The sequence below is a fragment of the Notamacropus eugenii genome, chromosome 3 (assembly GCF_028372415.1).
Source record: "Notamacropus eugenii isolate mMacEug1 chromosome 3, mMacEug1.pri_v2, whole genome shotgun sequence".
Lineage (NCBI taxonomy): Eukaryota > Metazoa > Chordata > Mammalia > Diprotodontia > Macropodidae > Notamacropus > Notamacropus eugenii.
The window spans coordinates 248026228-248052277 of NC_092874.1; the positions used below are offsets into that span (position 1 = coordinate 248026228).

A 26050-nucleotide genomic window follows, 5' to 3' on the forward strand; every position below is an offset into this window, starting at 1 on the left:
TAAAACATTCTGAGAGGCTCAAAGGCTTCACTGGACTGCAAAAAAAAAAAAACTTTTATGACACAAAAAGGTAAAGAACCTCTGTTTAAAGATTTGTAGAGGGCTTTAACCCATTTTAAAAATGAAATTGAGGCAGAGCGCTAGTAAATAGTGCAACTATTACTTAAACGGAGGTCTTCTGACTCCAAGATTAGTAATTTTTAAAAGCATCTCCCCTTCTCCCATATATGAACCACCATCATCTTAAAATTAGAAATTGGAAATTTACAATTTTAATAAGTAGGCCTCTTTTAGCTATGGTCTTAACATAGAATCAGTAGTCGGATTATCAAGATTACTATAAAAGTATTATTTTTAGAAGGGCTCTATATACTTCACCAAATGGAACTACCAAGTGGGGTCCATGACAAAAACTTGAGAGCTTGTTCTAGAGGATCCACTGTAAAGGCTATAGCCAGAGAAATCAACCCCTAGGGAAGTCTGACCAGAGCATTACCAAGATTGTTGTCACATCTGCGACAAAGGTTCATTTACCTTCTCTATAGGTACTTGGTTTTAATAGTATGTTGTTTTCATGTTATAAAGCAAAATTGGGCAGCTATTTAATTATAGGCATATTGGGAATAACTGCTCTTTTGGGTAAAATGCAGAATTATCAAGCAAAAATGTTTTTAGTTGTTTAAAATATTTTTAGCCTGAAGATTGGACTTTGAGGAACATGTAACCCGCAACATCCTTTTGCATGTGAATGACCTGCCCAAGACTACCAGAATCAAGTGATGGGGCCAAGATTCAAGTCTCAACTCAGGTCATGCTTACGAAGCCAGCATTCATTCATGCTACCTCCATTAACTGAAATTGTTTTCTTTTATCCAGTTAGGTATGTTTATTTTGGCCTTGCAGAATTGTAGGCAAATAGCTTTCGAATTAATTATAGAGTTAATACAGGATGCTTAAAAATGTTTTATGCCCTATAATATTTCTTCCAGTTTCACAAGTAGAGCTCTGTTAAACCAGATTTAAGAGATAGGCCCCATCAAGCTGGACAGATCCTCTGTATCAGATTTATGGTAGGACACTGTTGGGTTGAAATACAAATAGCTAAAAGAGGTATCCATGAGATCACAAATCCATCCATTTTTTTTTAATACAATTAATGTACTTATTTTTATGGGTTTTTCTTTTTACATTTCAGATCTTAATGACAGCCATTGCACACCTACTTAATGAGAAAATGTACGTGACTATGAAGTAACAACTTTTCCACATTTGTTCAGAAAACAAAATCAGTTTTATTTTTATCTTTTATGGGTAGTTAAAAACGAGTGAAGGTACTTGATGCTTTTTAAGATATTATGTACATCATACCATATTGCATCGGAGGTGGTTGATAATTTTCAGAAATGACCATCCAACCCAATGCTTTATAGTTTGTGTCACTAGACTGATGGCAAAAAGTGGTTTGGGGTATATTTCAATGATACCTGGGATGTTCCTGATTTTAATTTAAGACAATTTTATAATTCATCAATCTATTCCAGTGGGATATAGGAAAAATTGGTAATATGTAAAAATATCTCCAAAGTTTTTGAAAACAAATATGATTTAAGCCTAAGGACAGTACTATCTCAATGTTTCAGCCTGTCTTGTTAGTTTCCTAACAAAGGATTTATGACCATTAAAAATTTAAGATTATTTTGAAGAACTATATAGATCAACAAAAACTTACATGAGGAAATGACATAATGTGGTTTTATGCTCCATTCTCCCTCTGTACAAAAATAAAAAGATTTGGGGCAGCCAGTATGTTTAGTTTTGAAGCTACCTTTAAATCTGTTACATAGTGAACATTTATTTTTAAGATGTGGCTTGAAGTACCATATGTAACTCAGTTGCATGGCAGGCAAGCTGTTTTACAAGGGAAAAGTGAACTGTTGAATATTTCTTGTTAAGGAAAAGTTAAGGAATATTTTCATAATAGTCTTTAAAACTAATCAGATAGTTATATCCAATTAAAAAGTTACTTGTATACCTCTATTGCTCTTCAAAAGTCAAACAAGGTTTATATATGCATTCTGATAGTATATCTATGTACATTTCATATTAATATATTAAATAAGTGGATATAGACATTATTTAGAATCTATGCTCTTGGATATGAAGATAAATCATGTAGTTCAATATATATGCTGGCATTAATAATAAGCAATATAAAATCTCAGCTTGGGGAAATTTCCTGTTATTTGTGTATAAAGTCTCTGGATCAGTCAGATTGCCCTGAAAATAAGGATTCTGTGTGATTCAATTAACATAGGGTACATCCAGGATGAGGAAACTCACTACTTTGGATTAGCACTTTTTTCTGCAATTTGTAATTTCTCTAGCATTCAGACTGGGTTACGTGACTTGCCCAATTAGCCACTACTTCAAGACATAGAACTTGAACCCATGCTTCAGCTTCCAGGTTCTGAGGTCAGCTATCCACACAACCATGCTGGCTCTCTCATATGGATAACTTTTTTTTTAAGAGCCAGAAACAACCTTTTTGTTCATCTTGTCCAACTCTGCCCTTTTAGATAAAGAAACTGAAGCTAGAATTAGCTTTTAGTATTGTGGTTTATCTTTACTCACTCTTACTTTCAAGATCTCCCCCCTTCCTTGTTGCTGTCTAGGGACACTGTGTGCAGTCTTATGCTAAGAGGTAGTCCTTTGAAATCCAAACATTTAACTAGCTGTGTGACACCAAACAAGACTCAAATTACTTTTGCTTTAGTTACCTCACTTGTAAATGAATGAAGTTGGGCTACACAATCTTTTAGGTCCTTTCCAGCTCTTAAAGTTTTCTGAAGGATTTTTATGGAACAGAAAAATACAAAAAAAATTACTTAAGCAAAAAGACTTAGTGTCAGAGGCCTTCTAGAAAGTCCCTTCACTTCTCCATGACTCAATTTTCTCATTTGTAGGGGGAGAAGGCCTAGATGGCTTCCAAGGTTCCTTTCAGTTCCAAATCCTCTGATCCTATTACCTACCCTTCTGCCATATAAACAACTGCTTAGGTTGATGTTCCGCATCTGAACTATAGGTTGTCTAGTCTCTGTGAGGAAGGGGGTTTGCAAGAAGAATCTGGGCAGAAGGCCAGGAGGGGGCTGCTGTTTCTTAGCTCCCTTAAGTCAGCTTCCATTATTTTGTTCAAAACTAGTTCCTAGCTATTAAGTGTTTATTGTGTACCTAGTATAAGGTAAGGAATCAAATCAGTGAAGAATGATACATATTTTTGGTTCCTGGAAGTGCACTTAACTTGGAAGACTAAATGTAGAGCTGAGTTACATGGGCTGGCAAAAATCAAGTAAACTTAGTTTGCAGATTATTATGAACTTATTAACATAGGACACCAAACTTAACTGCCTGCCTAGTTTTAAAGCCTCAATATTTTATAAATTATAAACACATTAACTTAAAAGCATAATTTCCTTATAATTGTAACAAAGGGGACCTACAATGATGACATCACAGATGCTTTAAAGTGTTTAACAGGCATCCTAACATTGTCATTCTTGACTTTGAAAATGAAGAAATGCTCTATGTAATCTTCATTTAAGCAACATGGCTCTTTCTAGCTATATGGCTAGAAATGGCAGGAAGTTGTTGCTTTGTTATATCAAGTCCTCTATGTTAATGATGACATTTATGAAAAAGTTAAAAAATAAACAACTTGGAAGATTTCTTCTTAATGACACATGCAGGCCATTTGTTCAGGTACAACAAATACAGGAAAGCACACACCAATAACAATGCAAGAAGACCCAGTTCCTAGGAATCGGTATGCTGGAAATTTATGTATGCTATATATAACTGTCAAGATCTAAAAGGTAACCAGAATTGGGAAGATTCAAAATTAAAATTTTCTATGATTAAAATAGAACATCTAGTACAATTTGCTGAAACAAAAAAAATGAAAACTTGTATTTTGCTTTTCTTGTCAGATGATATTGAAAAATAAAGGTACGTATTGTTTTTGCTTTTTAAAAAAACACTATGAGCTTTGAATAATGGTTAAAATAAGTAAAAATACCTGGAGACAGTTTTTAGTATTTGTTTAAAAAAAAAATGTTACAGCAATGATTAAAAAGGCCTGTGAAATGAAAACCTTCTGAGGAGTGATCCTGTTCCTTCTTGAGCTCTGTACCTGCAAAGCTTCAGCTACTTGTGAACTTTAGTGTTCTTACAACCCATTCTTTCTTGTGTTTAACCTGTTCTCTCTCCTCCTATCTTCTCTACAGTCTTTTAAAACTCTGAGTTCTCAGTACCTCCATGTGGTCTCTTTAGACCCTCTTTTTCTTCATCATCAGAATCCTTTGTATTTTTGTTGTCACAACATGGTGCTTTTGTATTCTGCCCATCTTGGAGCAATTTTCCTCTTGTGATTTTAGGCCATGGAATACCCTTTGTCTTTTTTTTTTAAATTTCTTGAAATCTCTTCTCCCATAAATCTAGGGTAGCTAGGTGGTGCAATGGATAGAGCACCAGTACAGGAGTCAGGAGGACCTGAGTTCAAATCTCACCTCAGACACTTGACACTCACTAGCTGTGTGACCTTGGGCCAGTCATTTAACCCCAACTGCCTCATCCTGGGTCATCTCCAGTCATCCTGATGAATATCTGGTCACTGAATTCAGATGGCTCTGGAGGAGAAGTGAGGTTCGTGACCTGCACATCCCTCCCTCACTCAAAACAAAATCAAGTGCAAGTTATGTTATTATTTGTCTGATGGCATGGTCTTCTTCTTCGGCAACGAAGGACAAAATGAAAACACAGCTATTTGGGGGTGGGGAGCTGGGGTGGAGAAAGAAAAGGAAAAGTTTGATACAAATTAACTTCCCCTTTTATTTATATGAACTCTTTATCACTGTCACTTTCATATCATCTATTTAAAGTCTTGATACTGAGTATCACTCCAGAAGTTCAGTGGTACAGAATGGGTGGATAATATCATTCAAATATTTCACTTGTTCCTATGCAATCTACCATTCACAAGAAGGAGCTAAATCCTAATCAGAAGCTCAATTTTACCTGGAAATGTTGATGAGACAATATTTCTTTGTTTTCCATTTATTTGAATTATGCATGTAGTATAAGCCAAAACATTTTTCATTACCAGAAACAAAAAACCCATAAAGGTGCCATTTTATTAATTCTTTACCAACAACTTTTCTAATGTACCTAAACTCCTTTCTAATACCAGTATACCAAAATAATCTACAATTCTTCCCTACACCATCTTTCCCTTTCTCAATGGGAATTCCTTTTGTAATCCTGCAACTGACTTCCTACTTTCATTTTTTTTTTTGACATTATGAATTGTAGACTTATCGTCAGCTGCTGTACTCTTCTGTAGGAGAACACTAAAGAAAAGAGCAAATTATGAAGAGTAATGTTCTAATGAGACTTTAACATTGCAGGCTTGTGTTTAATGAAGCAAATACCTTCTTGACTTGGCAATGATTCCACTGAAAATATGAATTAGCAAAGGCAAATTAGCAATTTTGTTTGATAAACCAAATCAGAAACTTTGCTGAGAGGTCAGTAGTTCCAAGCTGATTTTGTTCGTTTTTAATCTATGTTATCTCTATTTAGTTTTAGTGTAGAAAAGCACTGGGTTCCATTATAATGCCACTTAAGGGCAGAGGGAAAAACTGCTTTAGAGAATAACCTCATGCTAAACTGTTCCAGAGCCAGGGGATTCCCAAGCACCTATTCCCTATTTGGGAACCACTGAGTTCTAATGAAAATCTGTTTTTGGAAACTGAGTGACTTCCATGAGGAAAAAACAAAAAATTCAAAGAAATAAGAACTAGGATATTTCAAAAATATTACTATAACAATTCTGGCCCAATTATACATTGATTCGAAACAGAAACTGATTTAAATGTTAAGTCGCTTGCATTAACTAAACACTAACCAACTTAAATGATTACAAATGTAATATAAAGATATTAAAGAAGATCTAAGGATAAGCAATAAAAATATAAGACCAAAAAGGAAGGTGAAAGGTGGAGGAAACAGAAGGCTGAAGGGTGACAGCTTCAGTGATTTTAAGCGTTAAGTCATTTAATGTTTATTAAGAAAAACATACATTTAAGTGTATCAAGCATCTATTTGCTAAGGGCTGAGAAACAGATAGATAAGCTGTGGCCCCTGACCTGAAAGAACCACTGAGTAGATTAGCCTTCTTGTTGTTCTTGAACAAGACCCTCCCTCTCTAGACTTCAGGCGTTTTCTGTGGCTGAATCCCATGGTTTGTAGAATACTCTCCTACCTCATCTCTGCTTCCTAACTAGAAGAAGTCTTTCCTAATCTCTTAAATCTAATACCTTCCCTGGTTATTTCCTACTTATGCTACATATATTTTGTTTTTACATAGTTGTTTTGGTTTTGTCTCCCTGATTAGACTGAGTTCCTGGAGGTCAAGGGCTGTCTTTTGTCTCTTTTTGTATCCCCAGCACTTAACACAGTACCTGGCACGTAGCAGGTATTTAATAAACAAACTAACAAATCACACTGAAGGGGTGAAACAAAAAGAATGTAATGGTGATAACCATACCTGAGCCTTAGAATCACAGGGTAATCAACAATGTTGTCCACAACTTAGAGAAAAAGATTTGCCTCATATGACCTCATAAAAGTTCTAGGTGTTTTTAATGAATCTTACTAATCAATTAGTTCCCTAAACTTAAAAAAAGCCTTTAGTAAAAGTATTCTAGTACTTAATATAATACTCAGTAATTAAACCCTGAACAATATATAATCATTCCTTATTTGGAAAAAGGATAACCTTTTTTCCCTCTACGTACAATATTGTGTCTCCCTGAGTAAATATCCTAAAAGTGCCTTCACTTTCTTGAAGAGAAATAATAGTATATATAAAAAGGATTATTGAAAGAAGAGGATTTGACATTTTAGGTCAGTTACCCTCTTTGTGGAAATTAAATGGTAATTAATTATTTTGCTTTATTCATTCCTAGAAAGGAAAGAGAATTAAATCCCTTAATGAGTAAAGATCTACTTTGAATTGATCTCATTTGATCTCCTCCTAAGAGCCCAGTTAAGGTAGGTACTATTTTTTTCCCCATTTGATATATGAGAAAACTGGGGCAGAGAGAGGTAAAACATCTTTCCTAAGGTCAGACAGCTATGAATTGTCTACGGGTGGAATCTGAACCTAGGTCTTCCTGATTCTTGTGCTCCCCCCACAAACATTGCTTCCTACAAAGACTGAGAACCGAATACATTGAGGAAAGAAGAGCTACTTTCATAGCACAAAAGGGGTTTATCACAAAGGACTATGATACCAACAAAGGTGATTTTCCAAGACAATTCATTCAGAAAAAAAATTTGGGGTCACAGAATTTAGAAATGACACAGTCCGACCTGTACCTGAAGAGAATCCCCACTAAAACATACCAGTTCAGTGGTCATTCAAGACCATTCAAAGGTCTCCAATGGGTGAATGCACCAAAAACATCCCAAAGCAGTCTGTTCCAATTCTTAACAGTTCTAATAATTAGGAAGATTTTTTTCCTGATATCAAGCCTAAATTGCTTCTCTGCAACTTCCACTAATTTTTTTGGATCTGCCCCAGGGCCCAAACAGAACAAATCTAATCTAGCCTCCACAACAGCCCTTCAAATACTTGAAAACAGCAGCTATCATGCCTCTTAAGTCTTCTCTTTTTCAATGGCCTTCTTAAATTATAGTGCCAAGAACTGAACATCACTACAGATGTGGGCTGAGCAGGGCAGAGGACAGAAGGACTATCATTGGCATCCTCCTTAGTCCTGGAGGCCAAGATCTTTCTTATTTGCCCAAGATCAAATTAGGCTTTTTAGCTGCTTTCTTGCACTGCTGACTCATTCTGAGTTTGCAGTCCACCAAAATCCATGGATCTTTTTTCAAGACAAATAGCTGTCTAGCCATGCTTCCTTTATCCTATACTTAACAAACTGATTATATGAGCCAAAGGTAACACTTTACATTTATGCCTACTGAATTTCATCTTACATTACAATTTCATCATTCAGCCCAAAATAGTCCAGGACCTCTAGTGGGATAAGCTTTCCTTCCAGTCACTGCCCAAGGTGATAAGTATGCCACTAGGTAACAAGGGTACCTTATCAGTCACGATAAAAATTTTCAAATGCTCAGGACCAACTCTAAAGGTCCCTGGGGCCTCTACTGGAAACCTCCTGCCAAGATGACTTTGAATCATTAATAATATTTGAGTCTAGCCTTGAGTCTAACCAGTTTCCAAATCCATTTAATTATATTATTTTTTCTAGTCTATTTCTCTCCATCTCTCTCATAAGAACAGCAAAAAATGCTTTATAAAACTCCTTAATTCAGGCCCCAATTTCCTCTATCCAGGATGATTGCAGTAGCCTCCTAATTGGTCTCCCTTTTTTAAGTCTCTCCCCACTCCAATCCACACTCCACACACCTGCCAAAGTTATTTTCCTAAAGCCAAAGTCTAACCTGAGTCATTTCCCTATGCAAGGTCCCATGACTTCTGATTGCCTTGAGGATGAAGTTTGGCTTTTTAACCCTTCAGAACCTGGCCTTACTCCACTCATCTGCATCATTGCCATTCCTGTCCTTAACAGCCAGACCAAACTGGCATTCTTGCTCTTCCTCATACCCTTCATCTCTTGACTGACCTTCCCCCATGCCTAGAATGCTCTCCCTTCTCATGTAGGCCTCCCAGAATCCCGTACTTGCATTATGAGCTAGTTCAAGTTAGGTCAAGTCTTTCCTGTTCTCTCACCTGCTACTGTCCTCCCTCCATAAACTACCTTTTATGTATTTATGTATGTGTATATAGAAAATACATGCTTATAAACATACATGCTGCCTTCCCTCAACAGAATTCAAGCTCCTCTATATCCCCAACACCTGCCGCACAACAGGCCCTTAATGCTTCTTGGTTGATTGCTTGGCTAAAATCTAGGTATCTATGAGTGAGACATGGTTTTGCCAACTTCCTTTTCTTGATGTTCACTACTTCTTCAATCACCCATTCCAGTATTTTCTCTAAAATTGCCTAGTTTGTGATACTGTTCTTTTTCCCTTTTTGAAAACTGAACCCTGCAGAACTTCTACCTCTTCCTGTGACCTTTCAGACAGCACTGACAGTGGCTTGGCCAACATAGCTGCCAGTTATTTCAATACCTGAGGATGTACTTCATCTGGGCATCCACTTGAATTCATCAAGGGCAACTAGGTGCTCTCCCACTAGGTCCTCATTTACCTTGGCTATCAATTCCCTGACAGCCAGGGAACCACTTTCCGTGCATAGGTCGTTCTGAGCAGGGGGAAAAAACTAAGAAAAATGAGAACTGAGCCGCATGTCTTTTCTTAATTTATCATTTGTCATCTTCCAATTCACTACCATGCAACTTGCTTTGCATTTAGGGAAAAAGGCTGCTTTATGCCTGAATCTTTCTTGCAACTTCAAAGAGATTAGAGCTGCTGTAAACGTGGAGGGCTCAAGGAGAATTCCGGTGCCCATCTCTCGGAAGAGTGAGAAATCCTCGGTAAAAGTCGAGAGCCACAAAACAAAATGCCAAGGACCATCATGACTCAAATTGCAACATACGAAATGTAACAAATGATAATAAAAAGAAATTCCACGTACATGTGTCATTTGGGGCAGCAGATCAAGAAAAAATATCATTGTCTATGCAAGGATGTTGGGTATGGCTGTCTGAGGAGGACGCCTCTGGACGACGGTCAGGACCTAACTTGAATCTTTATTTGTTAGGAGAACCTGACTCATCACAAAGACAAATAAATGGTGGTGGTTACAGAGCAGAAAAAAGAAGACTTAGAGGCAGCACATGGGGCAGGGGAGGATGGGGAGGATGGGGAAGGGACCCCAGAGGGAGGCTGTGCTTCTCCAAACATCACACGGCTGGCTAGCGCCGGACGAGCCAAGTTTCTGAGCGCAGACCTTCTGGCTCCGAGTCCGGCATTCTCTCCGGTACAGCACAGGCTCTTCTGGAGAAGCAGAACAGAACAAAACAGAACAGAACCGTCCCACCAGAGGAAGGCTCGGGGTGAGGGCGGCGAGAACGGAGCTGGACAAACGACCCTCCTCCCCGCAGAGTGCGCCTGCAGGTCCCGGCGTCTCGGGGGCGCTGAATCCAGCAGCCCCGGGGGTGTCTCAGCGGCTGAAGACGTGGGGTCGCCCAAGAGACACAAATCAGGGGCCTGGGAGCCCCGTCCCCCGCTTCCCGCAGGTCCCGACCTTCCGGCGCCCCGAGGGGACGCTAGTTTGTCTGCTGGGACATCCCTGAGCTCCGGGCGGCTACAATGATTTCGTTTCCGCCAGCAGAGGGGCCCACACTCCCCACACTCCACCGCAAAACGAGGTGCTGAGAAGAGTCCCGGCCCACTCATTCTATGCCGACCCTGGTCCAGCAGCACCCTCAGGGCTCGGGGCTCAGCCGCCGGCCCGACCGCGTGGGCCAGGGACGCGCGAGCCTGCGCAGACCGCGGCAGTTTAGAACGTCCTCGGGGGCGGGGCGGGGGGCGGAGCCAGAGCGCGCCGGGACCGTTACTCCCCGAGACCTAGGGGATGGGGAGGTGGGAGGGGGCGGGAAAGCTTGATGGCTGCTCCGGATTGGACAGTTCCGGGCGCGCTTTCTCGGTCGCCAGGTCTCTCTTCGCGAAGTGTGAGGAGCCTTCGAGGGCTCGGGGGTCTCTTCCCTCCTCCTCTCTCAGCCTCTGCTTCAGAGGCGCTCTCCGGCGCTGGGGTTCTAGACTCTCTCCGCCCCCCTCCCCCTATTGTTTCCCCCCAGTCCAGACCCCTTGGACACTATTATAAAGTATAAACCAGCGCCTCCAGGGAGGGAGGAAGGGGAGAGTGAGGGCGCAGCCTCCCTGCCTCAGACCCCAGCAGGGGGGGCGCTCCCTCTGCAGGGTCGGCCCTTAACCCCCTCCAGCCCTCCCTCCCCCCCAGCCCCAGCACCGGGCAGCCTCGATCTGGGCTGGGAGGGGGGAGGAGGGATGGGAAACACCCCGCGAGGGGCGGGGGAGGGGAGAGGAGGGGCAGGGCGCGCGCCGGGCTGCGCCGCCGCCTCGGGCTCCTCCAGTCTGGCCCCGGAACCGCGCGGAGCGCAGGGGGCTCCCACGCGGGGGCTCGGCCGGCCCGGGGGCGGCGGGCGCTCCTGCTGGCAGGAGCCCGGCTCTCTCCCTTTGTTCTCTCTCTTCCCCCTCACCTCCCACTCCCCTCCTGTCTCGTGGTGGCTGCTCCTCCCGCCGGAGGCTGTCGGGCTGCTCGGGAGAAGGGGAGGGGGGAGGGGAGGGGGAGGAGGAGGAGGAGGAGGAAGGCGCTCGCGCTCGCGGGGCGTCGGGGGCGATGGCGAAGATCAGGGTGGCTTACGAGTACACGGAAGCGGAGGACAAAAGCATCCGGCTCGGCTTGTTCCTCATCATCTCGGGCATCGTGTCGCTCTTCATCTTCGGCTTCTGCTGGCTCAGTCCCGCCCTGCAGGACCTGCAAGCCAAGGCGGCCAACTGCACGGTGCTGTCGGTGCAGCAGATCGCCGAGGTGTTCGAGTGCACCTTCACCTGTGGCGCCGACTGCCGCGGCACCTCGCAGTACCCCTGCGTCCAGGTCTACGTCAACAACTCCGAGTCCCACTCCCGGGCGCTGCTGCACCGCGACGAGCACCAGCTGCTGACCAACCCCAAGGTAGGCAGGGCGGGGGCGGGAGGCTGCCCCCCGGGGCCCCCGGGGCCGGGGCCCTCGGAGCCGGGGCCCTCGGAGCCGGGGCCGGAGCCGGAGCCCCAGCCGCCGCCGCAGCCCCGCCGCCCGCTCGTCTTCTCCCCGGAGCTTGGCGGGGCTGCCGCCCGCACCAGGCGGCCTCCCTGCTCGTGAGCCCCGCACCCGTGAGAGGCAGCGGCGGCCCGCGGAGAAGCAGCACACGTTAGGCGTCAAAGTTAACTTTTCTTTCCTCCCGGCGGAAGCCCCGCAGCCGAGGCAGCCGCTGGGCCCCCACCCCCGTGAGGGGGTCCCCGTTCCTCCGGCCCGGGTCCCGCTGTCCTCGGACAGACCGCGGACAGACCGCGGAGCGCGCGGCGGGGGGAGCTATCCACGAAAGCCTGCAGGGAGAGGTCCTGAATCGTGGCGCCGGGGGAGAGGGGTCAGCTCCCGAAGTGGGGTGTCTGAGACAAATCTGTCTGGTCACACGAAGGCTGCTGTCCCTGCCTAACCGAAAAAGTGCCTAGCGCTGTGCCGGAATGCGGAGAATGGAACAGTTCAGGGAGACAAATAGGGTCAGATGACAGCTTCCCTTCAACTTCTGCTTTATTGAAAAAACCAGTAACTCCACAAGCACTCATTAAGTGCCCTCTATATGCCAGGCTCTGTGCTAGGATTCCGTACAAAGAATTAGGACCTGCACTCTAATGGAGGAGTTGACATTCAGTTTATACTAGGAAAACTGGTAGGGCGATCTGCTCACAAAATGCTGTCCTTAGTCTGGGAATTAATTGAGTTTTTGCCTCTCCCCTGGGGCTACCAGAAAGACTTTCTCCTTCTGTTTTCTTTCTTGCTTCGTACATAGCAAAGTAAAGGAGGGATCTCGGCAAAAGTACTCAGGTTTTTTTCTGATTCTTCCTGATGCTTAGCTCCAGGATTAAAGGGGAGAGAGTCGGAGAGGATTCATGATGGGAACCAAAATTAAGGTCTATCAGTTTAAACTACCAGCTTGAATTTTTCTCTTCTCCGTTTAAAGAAACAGTGTTCCACTTGTGTTGATATTTTCACTAGTTATCTTTCATTAGTAAAGAGAATTTTGAGAGGTGGTTCCATTATGTATTAAAAACCATACAGTTAAATTTGTACTATACAGGAACCTTACCCATGGCCTGTGAAAGCTCTTGCATTAAACTTTAAGCTTGTGGTTTGAGATGTAAAGGAGCTTATTTAACCCAGAAGTCTTTGTTTCTAAATGATTTCTTCACTTTGAGTTAGAAAGGTAGATTTCAGAAACAAAGCAAAATTCCATAAGAGGTTAGAGGAAACATAATTTTTGAACTTGCCAGGAAGTAATGATGTCTTAAAGATAAGTATCACAACTTAACCTGCTTAATGCTGCATTGTATAAAAATAATTTTCAGATAATCAAAGTATTAAAAACATCATTTTTAAGGGTGAACCAAACCAAAAAAAAGGGCCAGAAGAGTAATAGTGAATCATAAGATCCTAGAATTTCAGAACTAAGAAGAACGTCTATTTCATGGTAGCTTCACTTAAAAAATCAGGGAAGCTCTGTTATCGTTTAGAGAGAATTTCTCATATAGTAACAAGCCATACAGCTCTACCTATTGCTAATATTTTAAGACAGAAGTACAAATTACTAAGCCCTGTAAAATACCTTGTTCAGAATCTCAAAGCAAGTTTTGAAAATTCTGGCAGAAGAAAAAAAGAAGCATTAGTAGATAGATTTAAAATCACTTGGAAGCAAATACTTTATGTAATACTTAGATTTGATTTCATATGCCAAGAGTCTGTTTCTTAAGAGTGCCAATTCTGATGCTGGCAGGATAGATCTTGAAGGAGTACCTGGGCAAAATAACATTTTTAAAAAGCTGTAATAGAATTCAAGAAATAGGTCTAGGAAAAATGCATATATCTGATGTATATATGTGTGTGCATGTATGAGTATATACGTATATATACATATGCATACATAGATACCTATGCCCACACATTTGGGTGAAAAATAAGGGACATTGAAGGTTGAAGTACAGCATCTTAGTCAAAACTTCATCAAATCTCCGCCAGCCAGCATTTCTACTAGGGGAACTTCATCCAAATTGTTAATAATTTGCAATATTAATAGAATACAAATTTATATGTGGCTGCAGTCTTTCTATTTCAGATTAGTATGGGCCACTATTGATAGAAAAATATGACAAGTAAATATATTGTGGCAGTGCCAAGTACAGAAGCAAAATGTTTAGATAAGAATTACTTTTTTTAAAATCACTGACCTGTTATTTCATTGGTATTAGAGAGCTCCTAATAAGGAACTTCCTCTACCTATTTGGGTCACCTCTTGTTCTGCCATTTAAAATCATTGTCTCTAAGGCACTGAGAGATTAAATTATTTGCCTAGAGTCAAACCATATAAGTTAATATTCCCAATTACCCTTCTCACCAAGAAAGAAATACTTCCTTCCCAAAATTTCTCCTTCTCTAATCCACTTTTTTATTTTTTCACTTTTCTCCAATGACCTCTATCTGAAACTCCCTAACCCCCAGCCCCCCCCCCCCTTGCATTTCCTTTCCAGAACATGTAGGGAGTATCCCTACCTCCAAAAACAGCCTAGACTCCCAGGAACCCAAGATATCTTTCTTCTTTATTACCCATCCTCACCAGAAGCAAAATTTAGTAAACCATCACTCAAAAAAATTAAACCAAGATTTGAAGAATTTTTTTCATCTTCTCCCCAGTCCCCAACTCTACAGATCATTTTGTTAATTGCAGTGGAAGTCAGGAAGTTTTGGAAATATTACAAAGAACATATAACATCAAATATATAACACCATATGATACCGAATATATAACACCATATAACAAGAAAATAATATAACATCAGAATCATGTATTACTAAAAACACTAGTGAATAAATTTTATTTCTAGTTGATCTGACTTTTAAAGGAATTTTAATTCTGTTAGACTTAATTATCAGCTTCTATTTTGATTCTTGCTTTTATTGCTTTTTCAGACAAGAAAACTGGAACAGAAGTGATTCCTTTATCAAATGCAATGTTAGAATTAACCTTCTGTTATCTGTAGACATTAACTCTTGCAATCTTTCCCTTTGCCATCCTTGTGATAACATTATTCTGAGTTATTTCCTGGGGCCATTGAGCTAGTATATGCTTAGGGGGTATAAATGCATTTTAACATTAATTTTTAAAAAACATAATTGAAAAATTAAGTTGCGGTGAAAATCAAATAAAGTATTCCAAAGTTGAAGAAAAATGGTTTCTGATTTTTTCCTAAATCTTTTAGATTGTTTATACTACTGCTTCCCTCCACAAACACAGATAATTGAGAGTACAGTGAATTATATTTGAATAAAGACAAATATTTAAGTGCTCTTCTGTCTACAGAATACCTGCAGCTAAGTGGTCCAGTGAATGGAGCTTGGAGATTTGGAGTTAGGAAGATCTGAGTTCAAATTGCCTTATTGTCTTGGCTGTGTGAGCCATGGCAAATCTCTCTGTGCCTCGAGTTTCTTCATCTGTAAAAATAAAGATAATAACAACACCTATATCACAGGGTGGTTGTGAGGATCAAATAAGTTAACATGTGAAATGCTTTTCAAATCTTCAAACACTATATAAATGCTACCTATTATTAAAACTTTAGAAGAATTAGGAGGAAGAGTAATATACTAAAAGTACTATGAAGAGGATAGAAAATACAGTAAGGGATGGGAAAGAAAGGTAAAATGACTAAAGGGGATTCTGTGCAATTTAGGTCAAAGGACAGATAAAGATAAGAGATCTTCAAGAACTCTCATTTATAATAACCCACCAAAACTTTCTTCCCTCTCCTTCTACCAACTACCCAGAGAGATTGTTTAGTTCTATTGACAACACTCAATACAACAAACAACTGCCTCTGGGGCTCACATGTACTGTGTTTAACTCAAGGGGAACCTAAAATCTCTGACTCAGGCTTTCGATTGGAATTTCAGGTTGTGGTTCCCCAAGATGGCCAAAATTTCCTGTCTCAATACCTTTTCAAATCTTTATTGTTTTAGGAAAAGAATTATAGAGTTATACTGATCTTATTTTAAAAATTGAGTATACCAAATAATTTTGTTTTGCTTTGTAAAATAGCTTTATAAAACATTTGTTGAATTATCACAAGAAACTACTAGTCTGTTGAAAAGACCTACCTTCAGATTTGTATAGGCTTTAGAAATAAATTTATAACTTTACCACACCCCTCTTTAACTTTGATCTTTAGGTAGAATTAGGTGGAATGTATAGAAGTCATCATCATTTGAAAAGCTCCCAGAAAAAAATATGTTTCTTAAAGAATAACATACTAAATTTTGTTTCTTTAATAGTGATCTAGTGATTCTTAATATAATCTAATTACATTATGAACCATAAAGTACATTGATTTAATTACTTTGTGATATTATTATTAGATTACATCTTGACCTCTTTAAAATATACTTCTATAAGTAATGATTAAATAAATGAATATTTATTGTCAACACTGATTTGTCATGTACACATACCTTGTTTGTAGTTTCATTTGAAGAAAGAATGCATTTATGTTTCAACCATTGTCATGAAGTTTGCAAAGATTTTATTATATTGTCAGTGCAGTAACATATTTTATCTACTTAGAATGTATAGTTAATAAGTGAACAATTAAAGTTTTAGTTACTTCAAGTTTTACACATTTTATAGTTCTTTTTGTAGAATTTCATTTCATTTGAGTGCCTAGATAAATAGTACATTTATCCTCTGATTAAACTCTACTTACTCACAGCAAAATCATGAACAGAATAGTCTCCAATATTACAAATATGCTAAGCTATTCTTTACCTGGGTTACTTGTAGGTCATGTACTAATTCTGCTAAACCAATTCATGAAAAAGTTGTCCTTTGAGTTTTCACATTTTGTTTTTGGCAGAAGTAAACCTATCCTTCCTTAAGCTCATTAATAGCAGTATTCTTGACTGCAAACCATTTTCTAGATGAAACAATTTCCTTTTGTGAATAATATTTCTGTAAATAAGTGAATTTAAATCATTTATTTTGTTTTATTGCTTGCTCGAGTAACAGAGTCTGACAACGTGGATCGTGGGAGACTTTCCATTCCTAAGTACAAGTGCAAGACTATCAGACAGAGATTTGTGCCTTCTGTGACATTTCTGATGCAGCAGAATAAATGTTCTAAGGAACCTAGACCCAGGTCCTGGTTTTATTTGCTAGTTATTTCCCATCCAACAATGTCATAGTAAAACAATTTATATTGATATCATGGTATTTTCAGTAGGAAAAATTAGAACAGGGACTAATTCCCTTAACTACTAGAAAATAGAAGGTTAATCATGGGTCATCTATATAATCAATTTAATTGTTCTGTTATATCCCATCAAAATATATTATTTGCCAAAGCAATAATGAACTATACTTGAAAACCATTTTGTAAAAATCTTAAATTCATTTATATCTTTATATCTCCTGTAGTACTTAGTGTAGTACCTTACACATACTAGATTATCAACAAATATTTGTTGAATGAATGAATATTGATTTCAATGTTCTTATGTTTACCTTTTTCAATTCTATTGGCACCAACAGAACTCACTATTTCCTTTTCCCACAAAATGTTTTCTTTCCAATCTATGTTATTTTTATCAATGGAAACCTAGATTCAGAATTTTAAAATCATGCTTGAACACTTATAAAGTGACAGATTAGAGCTTGAAAGGACCTCAGAGATCATCTTGTTTATTCTCATTTTACAAATGAAAAAATTGAGAAATAGGGAAGTAAGGTAATTTACTCAAGGATGCTGTTTGTAGGTAGCAGAGATGAGATTCAAACCTAGATTCTCTTGATTCCACATCCAGCATCCACACCATGTTGCCATGCTGTCTTAATATCAAAGAGTTGGAATGTCTCTCCCATGTGTTCCTTCTTTTATATTCTTGTTGAACTATTTCAATTATCTACTAAGATAGTTCCTTTGGAAACCTCAAAATATTTTATAAATATGAATCATATTTGTGCCATTATAGATTTTCATAAGATTATAGATTTAGAATTAGAATATAAACTTCCCTGTTTAAGATTTAAAGTTCTTCAAAACCTGGATCCTTTTCAGCCTTGCACATCTACTCTCCTCTTCCCCAACCCGCACCCCCAAACTCTTCAATCTATCCACATTGGCCTACTTGCTGTTTTTCACACATGATGCTCCATTTCCCATTTCTGTCTTTCTCCTGGCTGTTCTCCATGTGAGGTATATGCTTCCACCTCATCTGCATCTCTTGGAATCTCTGGTTTCCTTCACAACTTAGCTCAGAGAACCACCTTCCACATAAAGCCAGATCCTCCCAGCTGCTAGTATCTTTATCCCCAAAATACTTTGTATTCATTTTGCACATATTCTGTATATAATTATAAATGTACATTTCCTTTGTTAGAGTGTAAGTGCTTTGAGGCCAGGGACTTTCACTTTTGTCTTTATGTCCCTAATGCTGATCACAGTACCTGACATATAGTAAATGCATGAAAAATTCTCACTGATTGATTTTCTTTGAGGATCATCCCCTGGCCCTCCGAAATAACTTCTTTTGAATTCCTGTAGCATTTGTTGTCTATGCCATTCATTTGGTAGTAAACCCATGCAATTTTATACTATTATTTTTTTTTTATGTATATGCCCTGCCTCAACTAAGTGCCTGGAAGGTAGAGACCATATCTGATATCACAGAATTGTGTGTGTTCATCCTTCATTACTGAAGAAGACCATGCTATCAGAGAAATAATGACATGACTTGCACTTTCTTTTGAGTGAGGGAAATGCTGTGCAGGTCACCAGCCTCACTCCTGCTCCAGAGCCATCTGAATCCAGTGACCAGATATTCATCAGGATGACTGGAGATGATCCAGGATGAGGCAGGTGTGGTTAAGTGACTTGCCCAAGGTCACACAGGGAGTGTCAAGTGTCTGAGGTGAGATTTGAACTCAGGTCCTCCTGACTCCTGCACTGGTACTCTATCCACTGCACTGCCTAGATGCCCCATCACAAAATTGTAAAGCTAGAATGGACATTAGCAATCTCTATTCTAGATCAGCCCCATCTTTTAAAGATGAGAAAATAGACCCAGAAATTAGAAATGGCTCTTTGTGATGATAATGTTTTGACCTAAGTACCTTTGCTGATTATTTGTGTGGCCTTGGGCAGGTCACTTAACTTCTCAGCACCTCATTTTTTTTCATCTATAAATTGAAGAAACTGTATTAAATGATCTCTAGGGATGATTCCATGATAAAAGATAAAGGTTTGAAGTTCCCTTTGAGTCCTTCAAATTGCAGTGTATTGAAGTGGGTTTTTTCTACTTCTTCCTACTGAAGCAAAAATGACTAAAGTATTTTCTTTTGTCATTATGAAAATTAATTTCCTTTGAATTAACTCACAATTTAGATTAGATTTTCAAAGTGATCAACATGAGTATCAATTGACAGAGAAAATCGTTGGAAGGGAATCCAAATAAACTATTGTATTTTTAATGTGACTGTCCCACAGTGAGTTTACATAAATTCAAGTTAGTAGTAGTCAAATTAATTACACCTCTTCAACTCTTTCAACAAATTGAATACTGAGAATTTTTCATAAACTCTGAAAAGAATTAGGTAAACACTTTTGAAGAATTAAGATTGCAGGTGACCTAATAAAGGACAACAGAGTTATCCTTTGGGAGTAGGTAGCAACACATACTAATGAAGAATTAACAGGTAAAGTGTCATAAAGAGTTTCATCAGAGACATAGCTAACTGGAAAAGGAGTAGTGAGGACACAGATTAACAGGGAAACAATCTTATGTGCTCCACTGGCATCCACACGGTGTCAGATGAGCCAGGGAAAGTTCCCTAGAACATTAGGTGGCTAGAAGATCACCTATGAAAGATTTCCTGTGGTGGACTGACAAGGATTGCATAGAATGTTGTCCGAAATAAATTGTAATCTGGACTATTAGAAGGAGTTAACTCACTGATCACATCATAGATCATAGCACTGAGACATGAAAAAAATTGGTAATGAGCTTAACTGTATTTAAACTGGGTTTATTTTGTCAGGCCTATAACAGCTACCATACCAGTCACTTTAGGAGGACATGTAGTTAATATTCAAACATTGCTTTGAACTTTTAAAGTAGAGCTTTTGATAGTTATTTTAAAATGCCTAAAACTGATAATTGCTTTTTTAAAAAAAATATTTATTTTTATTTTTCAACATTCATTTCCACAAGATTTTGAGTTCCAAATTTTCTCCCCATCTCTCCCCTCCCCCACCCTGACACCTTGCATTCTGATTACCCCTTCCCCCAATTTGTCCTCTCTTCTACCACACCCCTCCCTTCCCTTATCCTCATCTCTCTTTTCTTGTAGGGCTAGATAGATTTCTATACCCCATTACCTGTATTTCTTATTTCCCAGTTGCATGCATTCCTTAAACTTTGAGTTCCAGTTTCTCTCCCTCCCTCTCCACCTGTCCCCACTGAGAAGGCCAGCAATTCTATATAGGCTATATATGTGTAGTATTGCAAAAGACTTCCATAATAGTCATGTCACTATAGTCATATAGTCACTAGATTTCCCTCCATTCTATCCTACCCACCATTTATTCTGTTCTCTTTTTTTACCTTGTCTCTCCTCAAAAGTGTTTACTTATAATTACTCCCTCTTCCCATTTGCTCTCCCTTCTGTCATCCTCCCCACCTCACTTGTACCCTTCTCCCCTACTTTCCTGTAGTGTAAGATAGATTTTAATACCAAAGTGAGTGAGCATGTTATTGCTTCCTTAAGCCAAATGTCAAGAGAGTAAGCTTCACTTTTTCCCTCTCACCTCCTCCCTTTTCCACTCCATTGAAAAAGCTTTTTTCTTGCCTCTTTTATGAGAGATAATTTGCCCCATTCCATTTCTCCCTTTCTTCTCCCTATATATTCCCTTCTCACCCCTTAATTTTTTTTTAAGTATCATCCCTTCTTATTCAACTCACCCTGTGTTCTCTGTCTATATCTATGTAATCCCTCCAACTACCCAAATACTGAGAAAAGTCTCAAGAGTTACAAATATTATCTTTCCATGGAAATGGAATATAAGTGGTTCAACTTTAAGTCCTTTATGAGTTCCCTTTCCTGTTTACCTTTTCATGCTTCTCTTGATTCTTGTGTTTGAAAGTTAAATTTTCTATTCAGCTCTGGTCTTTTCATCAAGAATGCTTGAAATTTCATTGAATGACCATTTTACCCCCTGAAGTATTATACTCAGTTTTGCTGGGTAGGTGATTCTTAGTTTTAATCCTAGTTCCTTTGACTTCTGGAATATCATATTCCAAGTCCTTTGATCCCTTAATGTGGAACCTGCTAGATCTTGTGTTATCCTGATTGTATTTCCACAATACTTGAATTGTTTCTCTCTAGTTGCTTGCAGTATTTTCTCCTTGACTTTGGAACTCTGAAATTTGGCCACAATATTCCTAGGAGTTTCTCTTTTTGGGTCTCTTTTAGGAGGTGATTGGTGGATTCTTTAAATATTTATTTTACCCTCTGGTTCTGGAATATCAGGGCAGTTTTCCTTGATGATTTCATGGAAAATGGTGTCTAGGCTCTTTTTTCATCATGGCTTTTTTTCATAATTTTTAAATTGTCCCTCCTAGATCTGTTTTTCTTGTCAATTGTTTTTCCAATGAGACATTTCATGTCTTCAATTTTTTCATTCTTTTGGTTTTGCTTTGTAATTTCTTGGTTTTTCATAAAATCATTAGCTTCCATCTGTTCCATTCTAATTTTTAAAGAACTATTTTCTTCAGTGAGCTTTTGAACCTTCTTTTTCATTTGGCTAATTCTGCTTTTTAAAGCATTCATCTCCTCATTGGCTTCTTGGACCTCTTTTGCCATTTGGGTTAGTCTGTTTTAAAAATTTTAACTTGTCACTCCTGGATGAGGTGTTTCACATTCTTTTATTTTTTTCAGTCTTTTTGTTTTGTTTTGTAACTTCTTGGTTTATGCTATAGTCATTAGCTTACCTGAACTCCACTCTCATTTTTAAAGAACTATTTTGTTCAATGAACTTTTGAACCTCCTTTTCCATTTGGCTAATTCTGCTTTTTAAAGCCTTCTTCTCCTCATTGGCTTTTTGGACCTCTTTTTCCAATTGAGTTAGCCTGTTTTTAAAGGTGCTATTTTCCTCAGCATTTTTTTAGTTCTCCTTTAGCAGGCTGCTGACATGCTTTTCAAGTTCTTCTATGGCCTAAGCCCAATTCATATTCATTTTGGAGGTACTGGAAGCAGAAGCCTTGACTTCCTCTGACAGTATGTATTTTTCTTCCTCATCCGAAAGGGTGGAAGGAGATACCTGTTCACCAAGAAAGTAACCTTCTATGGTCTTATTTTTTTTCCCTTTTTTGGGCATTTTCCCAGCCAGTTACTTGACTTCTGAATTCCTTGTCAAGAGGAGGATCTTAGTACTCCTCCTCCCCCCAGGACTGTGCTCAGGGCTGAGATTCATATCAGCTGCTTGATTCCCCCAGGGGCTTTGGGTGGGGGCGGGGTCAATTCCCCCAGAGACTTTAAGTTGAACCGCTGGGATAATGGACCCAGGCTGCTTCTGTGGTCACTGTAGCCACCTGCTGCCCACAGCTGTTGCTGCTGCCACCACCTCTGCCACCAGCTGGAGCCGGTGCTAGGGGCACCCTGTTCCCTTCTCACCTGGAGCCGGTGCTAGGGGCACCCTGTTCCCTTCTCACCCAGCTGGGAAAGCCCTCTCACACTGACTTTTGAAGCTTTCTTTGTGTCTTGTGGGTTGAGGGATCTGGGACCCTCCCTTCTGGGGATTCTGTCCTGGAGGCCTGTTTCAGTCCTGTTCCTCCCCATGCCATGCGGCCAGGGCTGGGCTCCACTCAGCTCAGCATCCTGTGGGATAGACCTTTCCTGCTGGCCTTTCAGGTTCCCTTTGGCTGGAAATCTCTTTCACTCTGTTGTTCTGTGGCTTCTGCTGCTCTAGAATTTGTTGAGTCATTTTTTTTACAGGTATTTTGTGGGCTGTGGGGGAAACGGTAGAGTATATATGTCTTTCTACTCCTCCATTTTGGCTCCACTCCCCACTAGTCTGTTTTTAAAGATGTTATTTTCTTCAGGATTTTCAGATGAGGAAGAACAATGCTTACCATCAGAAGAAGACATCAAAGTCAAGGCTTCTTCATCCCAAACTTCCAAAATAAATTTGCAGTGGTCTCAGGCCGTGGAAGAGCTCAAAAAGATTTTGAAAATCAAGAGAGGTGGAGGAAAGATTTTGATGAGAAATGACAGCGATGCAAGAAAATCATGAAAAGTGAGTCAACAGCTTGCTAAAGGAGACCCAAAAAATTGCTGAAGAAAATAACACGTAATGGGATTTTTTTCTGTGAAGTTTGGATTCAGTCAAATGGCCACACATGAGGACATAGAAGGCCATGTGTGACCTTGAGATTGCAGCTTCCCCACTGCGGATCCAGTTTATCTTCCAAATCCATGTGGTATTTCACTGCATTGCTGCTTAACTTTGGCTAATTTCTAGGACCTTGTCCTTCAATGTTTTTGAGCTAATGTTTATTTGATTTCACAGAACAATTGAGTAGAAAATTAACAGCATCAATATGTGGCATTTAAAGATTTCAGGGATTCAAAATTCTTACTTGTATAGAAGTGTTCCTGCTTTGAGAAGTGTTAGAATATATTTTCAAAAAGACATAACTGTTAGGCTTTCACTTTTAGGGATAGGTTGATAAGAAGACAATGATAACTAATCTTTTATCATAAAGTTTTATATTAGCCTGTTTATATCCTTAAAATAGAATTTTATTTCATGGTCAAATTTTATCAAACATGTCAGAATTCATGTTGTATCAGAATAACCTTCAGGAAGTTAGGATTACCTCTGTACTGCAAGAGAGCATCAAGGTAAGACTTTTGGCAAGTTTTCATCATGATACCATGGTTGCCTTTAAAAAAAATGCTGCTATGGCTTGTACAGTGCCCAGTTATGAGGAGTTCAGCTTCAGTCAGTCAATCAATAAATATTTATTAAATGCCTACGCTGTGCCAGTAGGTATGTTACTTAGTAATGAATTACTTGACTGCACCCCATAAAACAAAGAAAAATATAAAATTATACTCACTTATATGACCAATAGATAGAAATACTACTAGAGGAATTAAACCATATCAACATTTATATTCTCTCTGTTATCGAAATCTAAAGACAAAAGGAAGTTGCAGCTAAGTGGAAGGCTGGCTCACATATTCTCCTTTGGAGAGGCAAATAAAGGAACTGGTTGGTTTTATTGTGCATCCGGAGACAACAAGAAATATTTCATGGGACACTTGGTCATTTCATGTTACACTGTTTATCATAAACATTTGCCAAAAGATCCCCATGAAAATAACTGTTCCTGTTATGCCCCAAGATCTATTGCAGAAAATAGAGAAATTCTATGAAGAATTTTATGAAACCCTAAATATTAAAGCAACATACCCTTTGAGACTTGAAAACTTCGTTGCAAAGGGCTGACTGGGAAGGATAGCACAAAATATCTTTGAAAATATGGTTTGGAAGCAAGAAATGAGAGAGATCAAAGTCTTTTAGACTATATAGAAATGTCATGTCTATATATCATGAATACTTTGAGAAGAATAAAGAGACATTGGATGTGATAAGCACCAAATAATATCACAAAAGTGAAAATGATTATATTTTAACAGACAGAAAACGGCTGCTCCCCAATGTGTGAGATTTTTTTTCTGAAACTATTATCTATGTATAATCAGGTTACTAACTGAATAAAACAAAGATAAAAACACCAAGTCAGGAGAAATAAAAAGTGAAATGATAAGGCATATAATTGAGGCAGTTTTACTATGACTGATGAAATCATCCAATCAAGAAACAAGCATAATTAATAAATGCCTACTTTTATTACAGCTAGGTTCTAGAAATACAAAGACAAAAATGAAGCATGTATTCCTTTCTAGGCTGTACTCCTGGCTTCCTTCACCATGCCCCAGAAACCTCATAGTTCCAGAAGCTTACTACAGTCCTGAAATTCACACACTGCAGCCTCACCCTCTGATTTAGTAGTTCCTTCAAGAACTTTAAGGAAGGCAGCTATGTCCCATTCATTCCCACAGTGCATTTCTAACTTAATTTGTCTGTTATGACCAGGAATTGGGTACCTCCTCTTCCTTTTCAACTTGTTTAGATATGTTGCCTTCCTGTTCTAGGGTGAACTCCTCAAGACTAGGGATTATCATTCTGTTATATTTTCACAATGCCTTTTTTATAGTAAGTACTCAATAGGGGTTTGCTAACTGACCAAAAGAGTTCTTTTTCTCAAGGAGTTTAAATATTATTTGAGGACACAATATGCAGAGTATGGAAGTATATATTGAATAAATGCAAAATGAATGTTAGTTTAAGGGAGGGAGGAAACTAGTAGTTGGAGGGATCCAGAAATGCTTCGTGTGCAAGGTAGTGCTGGAGCTGAATCATGAAGGAAATAAGGAATTCTCAGGTAGAGTTGAGGAGAGAATACATTTCAGACATGGGGATGGACACAGAGATAGGAAATAAGTGCCTTGCGTGAGGACAGCTAGACCACCAGTTGTACTAGATAATTAAATACAAAAAGGAAAATAGTTTATAATGAGATTGTAAAAGTGGGTTGGGCCAGGCAGTAAAGGATTTTAATCAATCAACTAATAAACATTTTTAAGGGGCTACCATGTGGCAGGCAAGCTAACCAAAAGAATTTTTTATGTTCTCTAAGAAGCAATAAAGAGGCTGTGCAGTTTATTGAAGAGAGAGTGACATGGTCAGATTTATGTTTTAGAAAAATCATTTTAGCAGCTATGGGATAGATGAACCAGAGTGCAGAAAATCAGGCAGGGTCCCAATTAGGAGGCCATTGTAGTAGCCCTGAAGAAAAGTGACGAAGGCCTGAGCCAAGGTGGTGACTTTGTGAGTAGTGAGGAGAAGACAGATTCAAAGCAGAAATGGCAAGGTTTTTCAGCCAATTGGGTAGATGAGATGTGGGTGAGTGAAAAATCAGAGATAATACCAAACTTGTGCTCTTAATAGAAATAGGAAGGTTCAGAAGAAAAGTAGGTTTTGGAGGAAAGATGTTTTGTTTTAGAAATGTTGAATTTGAGATCTTTGGGACATCCATTTTGAAATGTCC

The 26050-nt window shown here is 39.3% G+C and overlaps 1 protein-coding gene across 5 annotated transcripts in view; it reads left to right on the top strand.

The window, feature by feature from the left end:
* Positions 1 to 10830: 10830 nt before the first annotated feature.
* Positions 10831 to 26050, top strand: part of KCNMB4 (potassium calcium-activated channel subfamily M regulatory beta subunit 4) — a 95448-nt gene continuing 80228 nt past the window's right edge. For 3 of the 5 annotated variants that reach the window (XR_011977270.1, XM_072655371.1, XM_072655370.1), the window contains exon 1: positions 11320 to 11749. Coding sequence is in view for 3 of the 5 variants with exons in the window: in XM_072655371.1 (XP_072511472.1) it covers positions 11414 to 11749 (336 nt within the window). In the remaining 2 variants the exon portion in view is untranslated. Of the gene's footprint in view, positions 11750 to 22972; positions 23167 to 26050 lie in introns of all 5 variants that reach the window. The other 2 variants (XR_011977269.1, XM_072655368.1) reach the window with 2 other exon arrangements.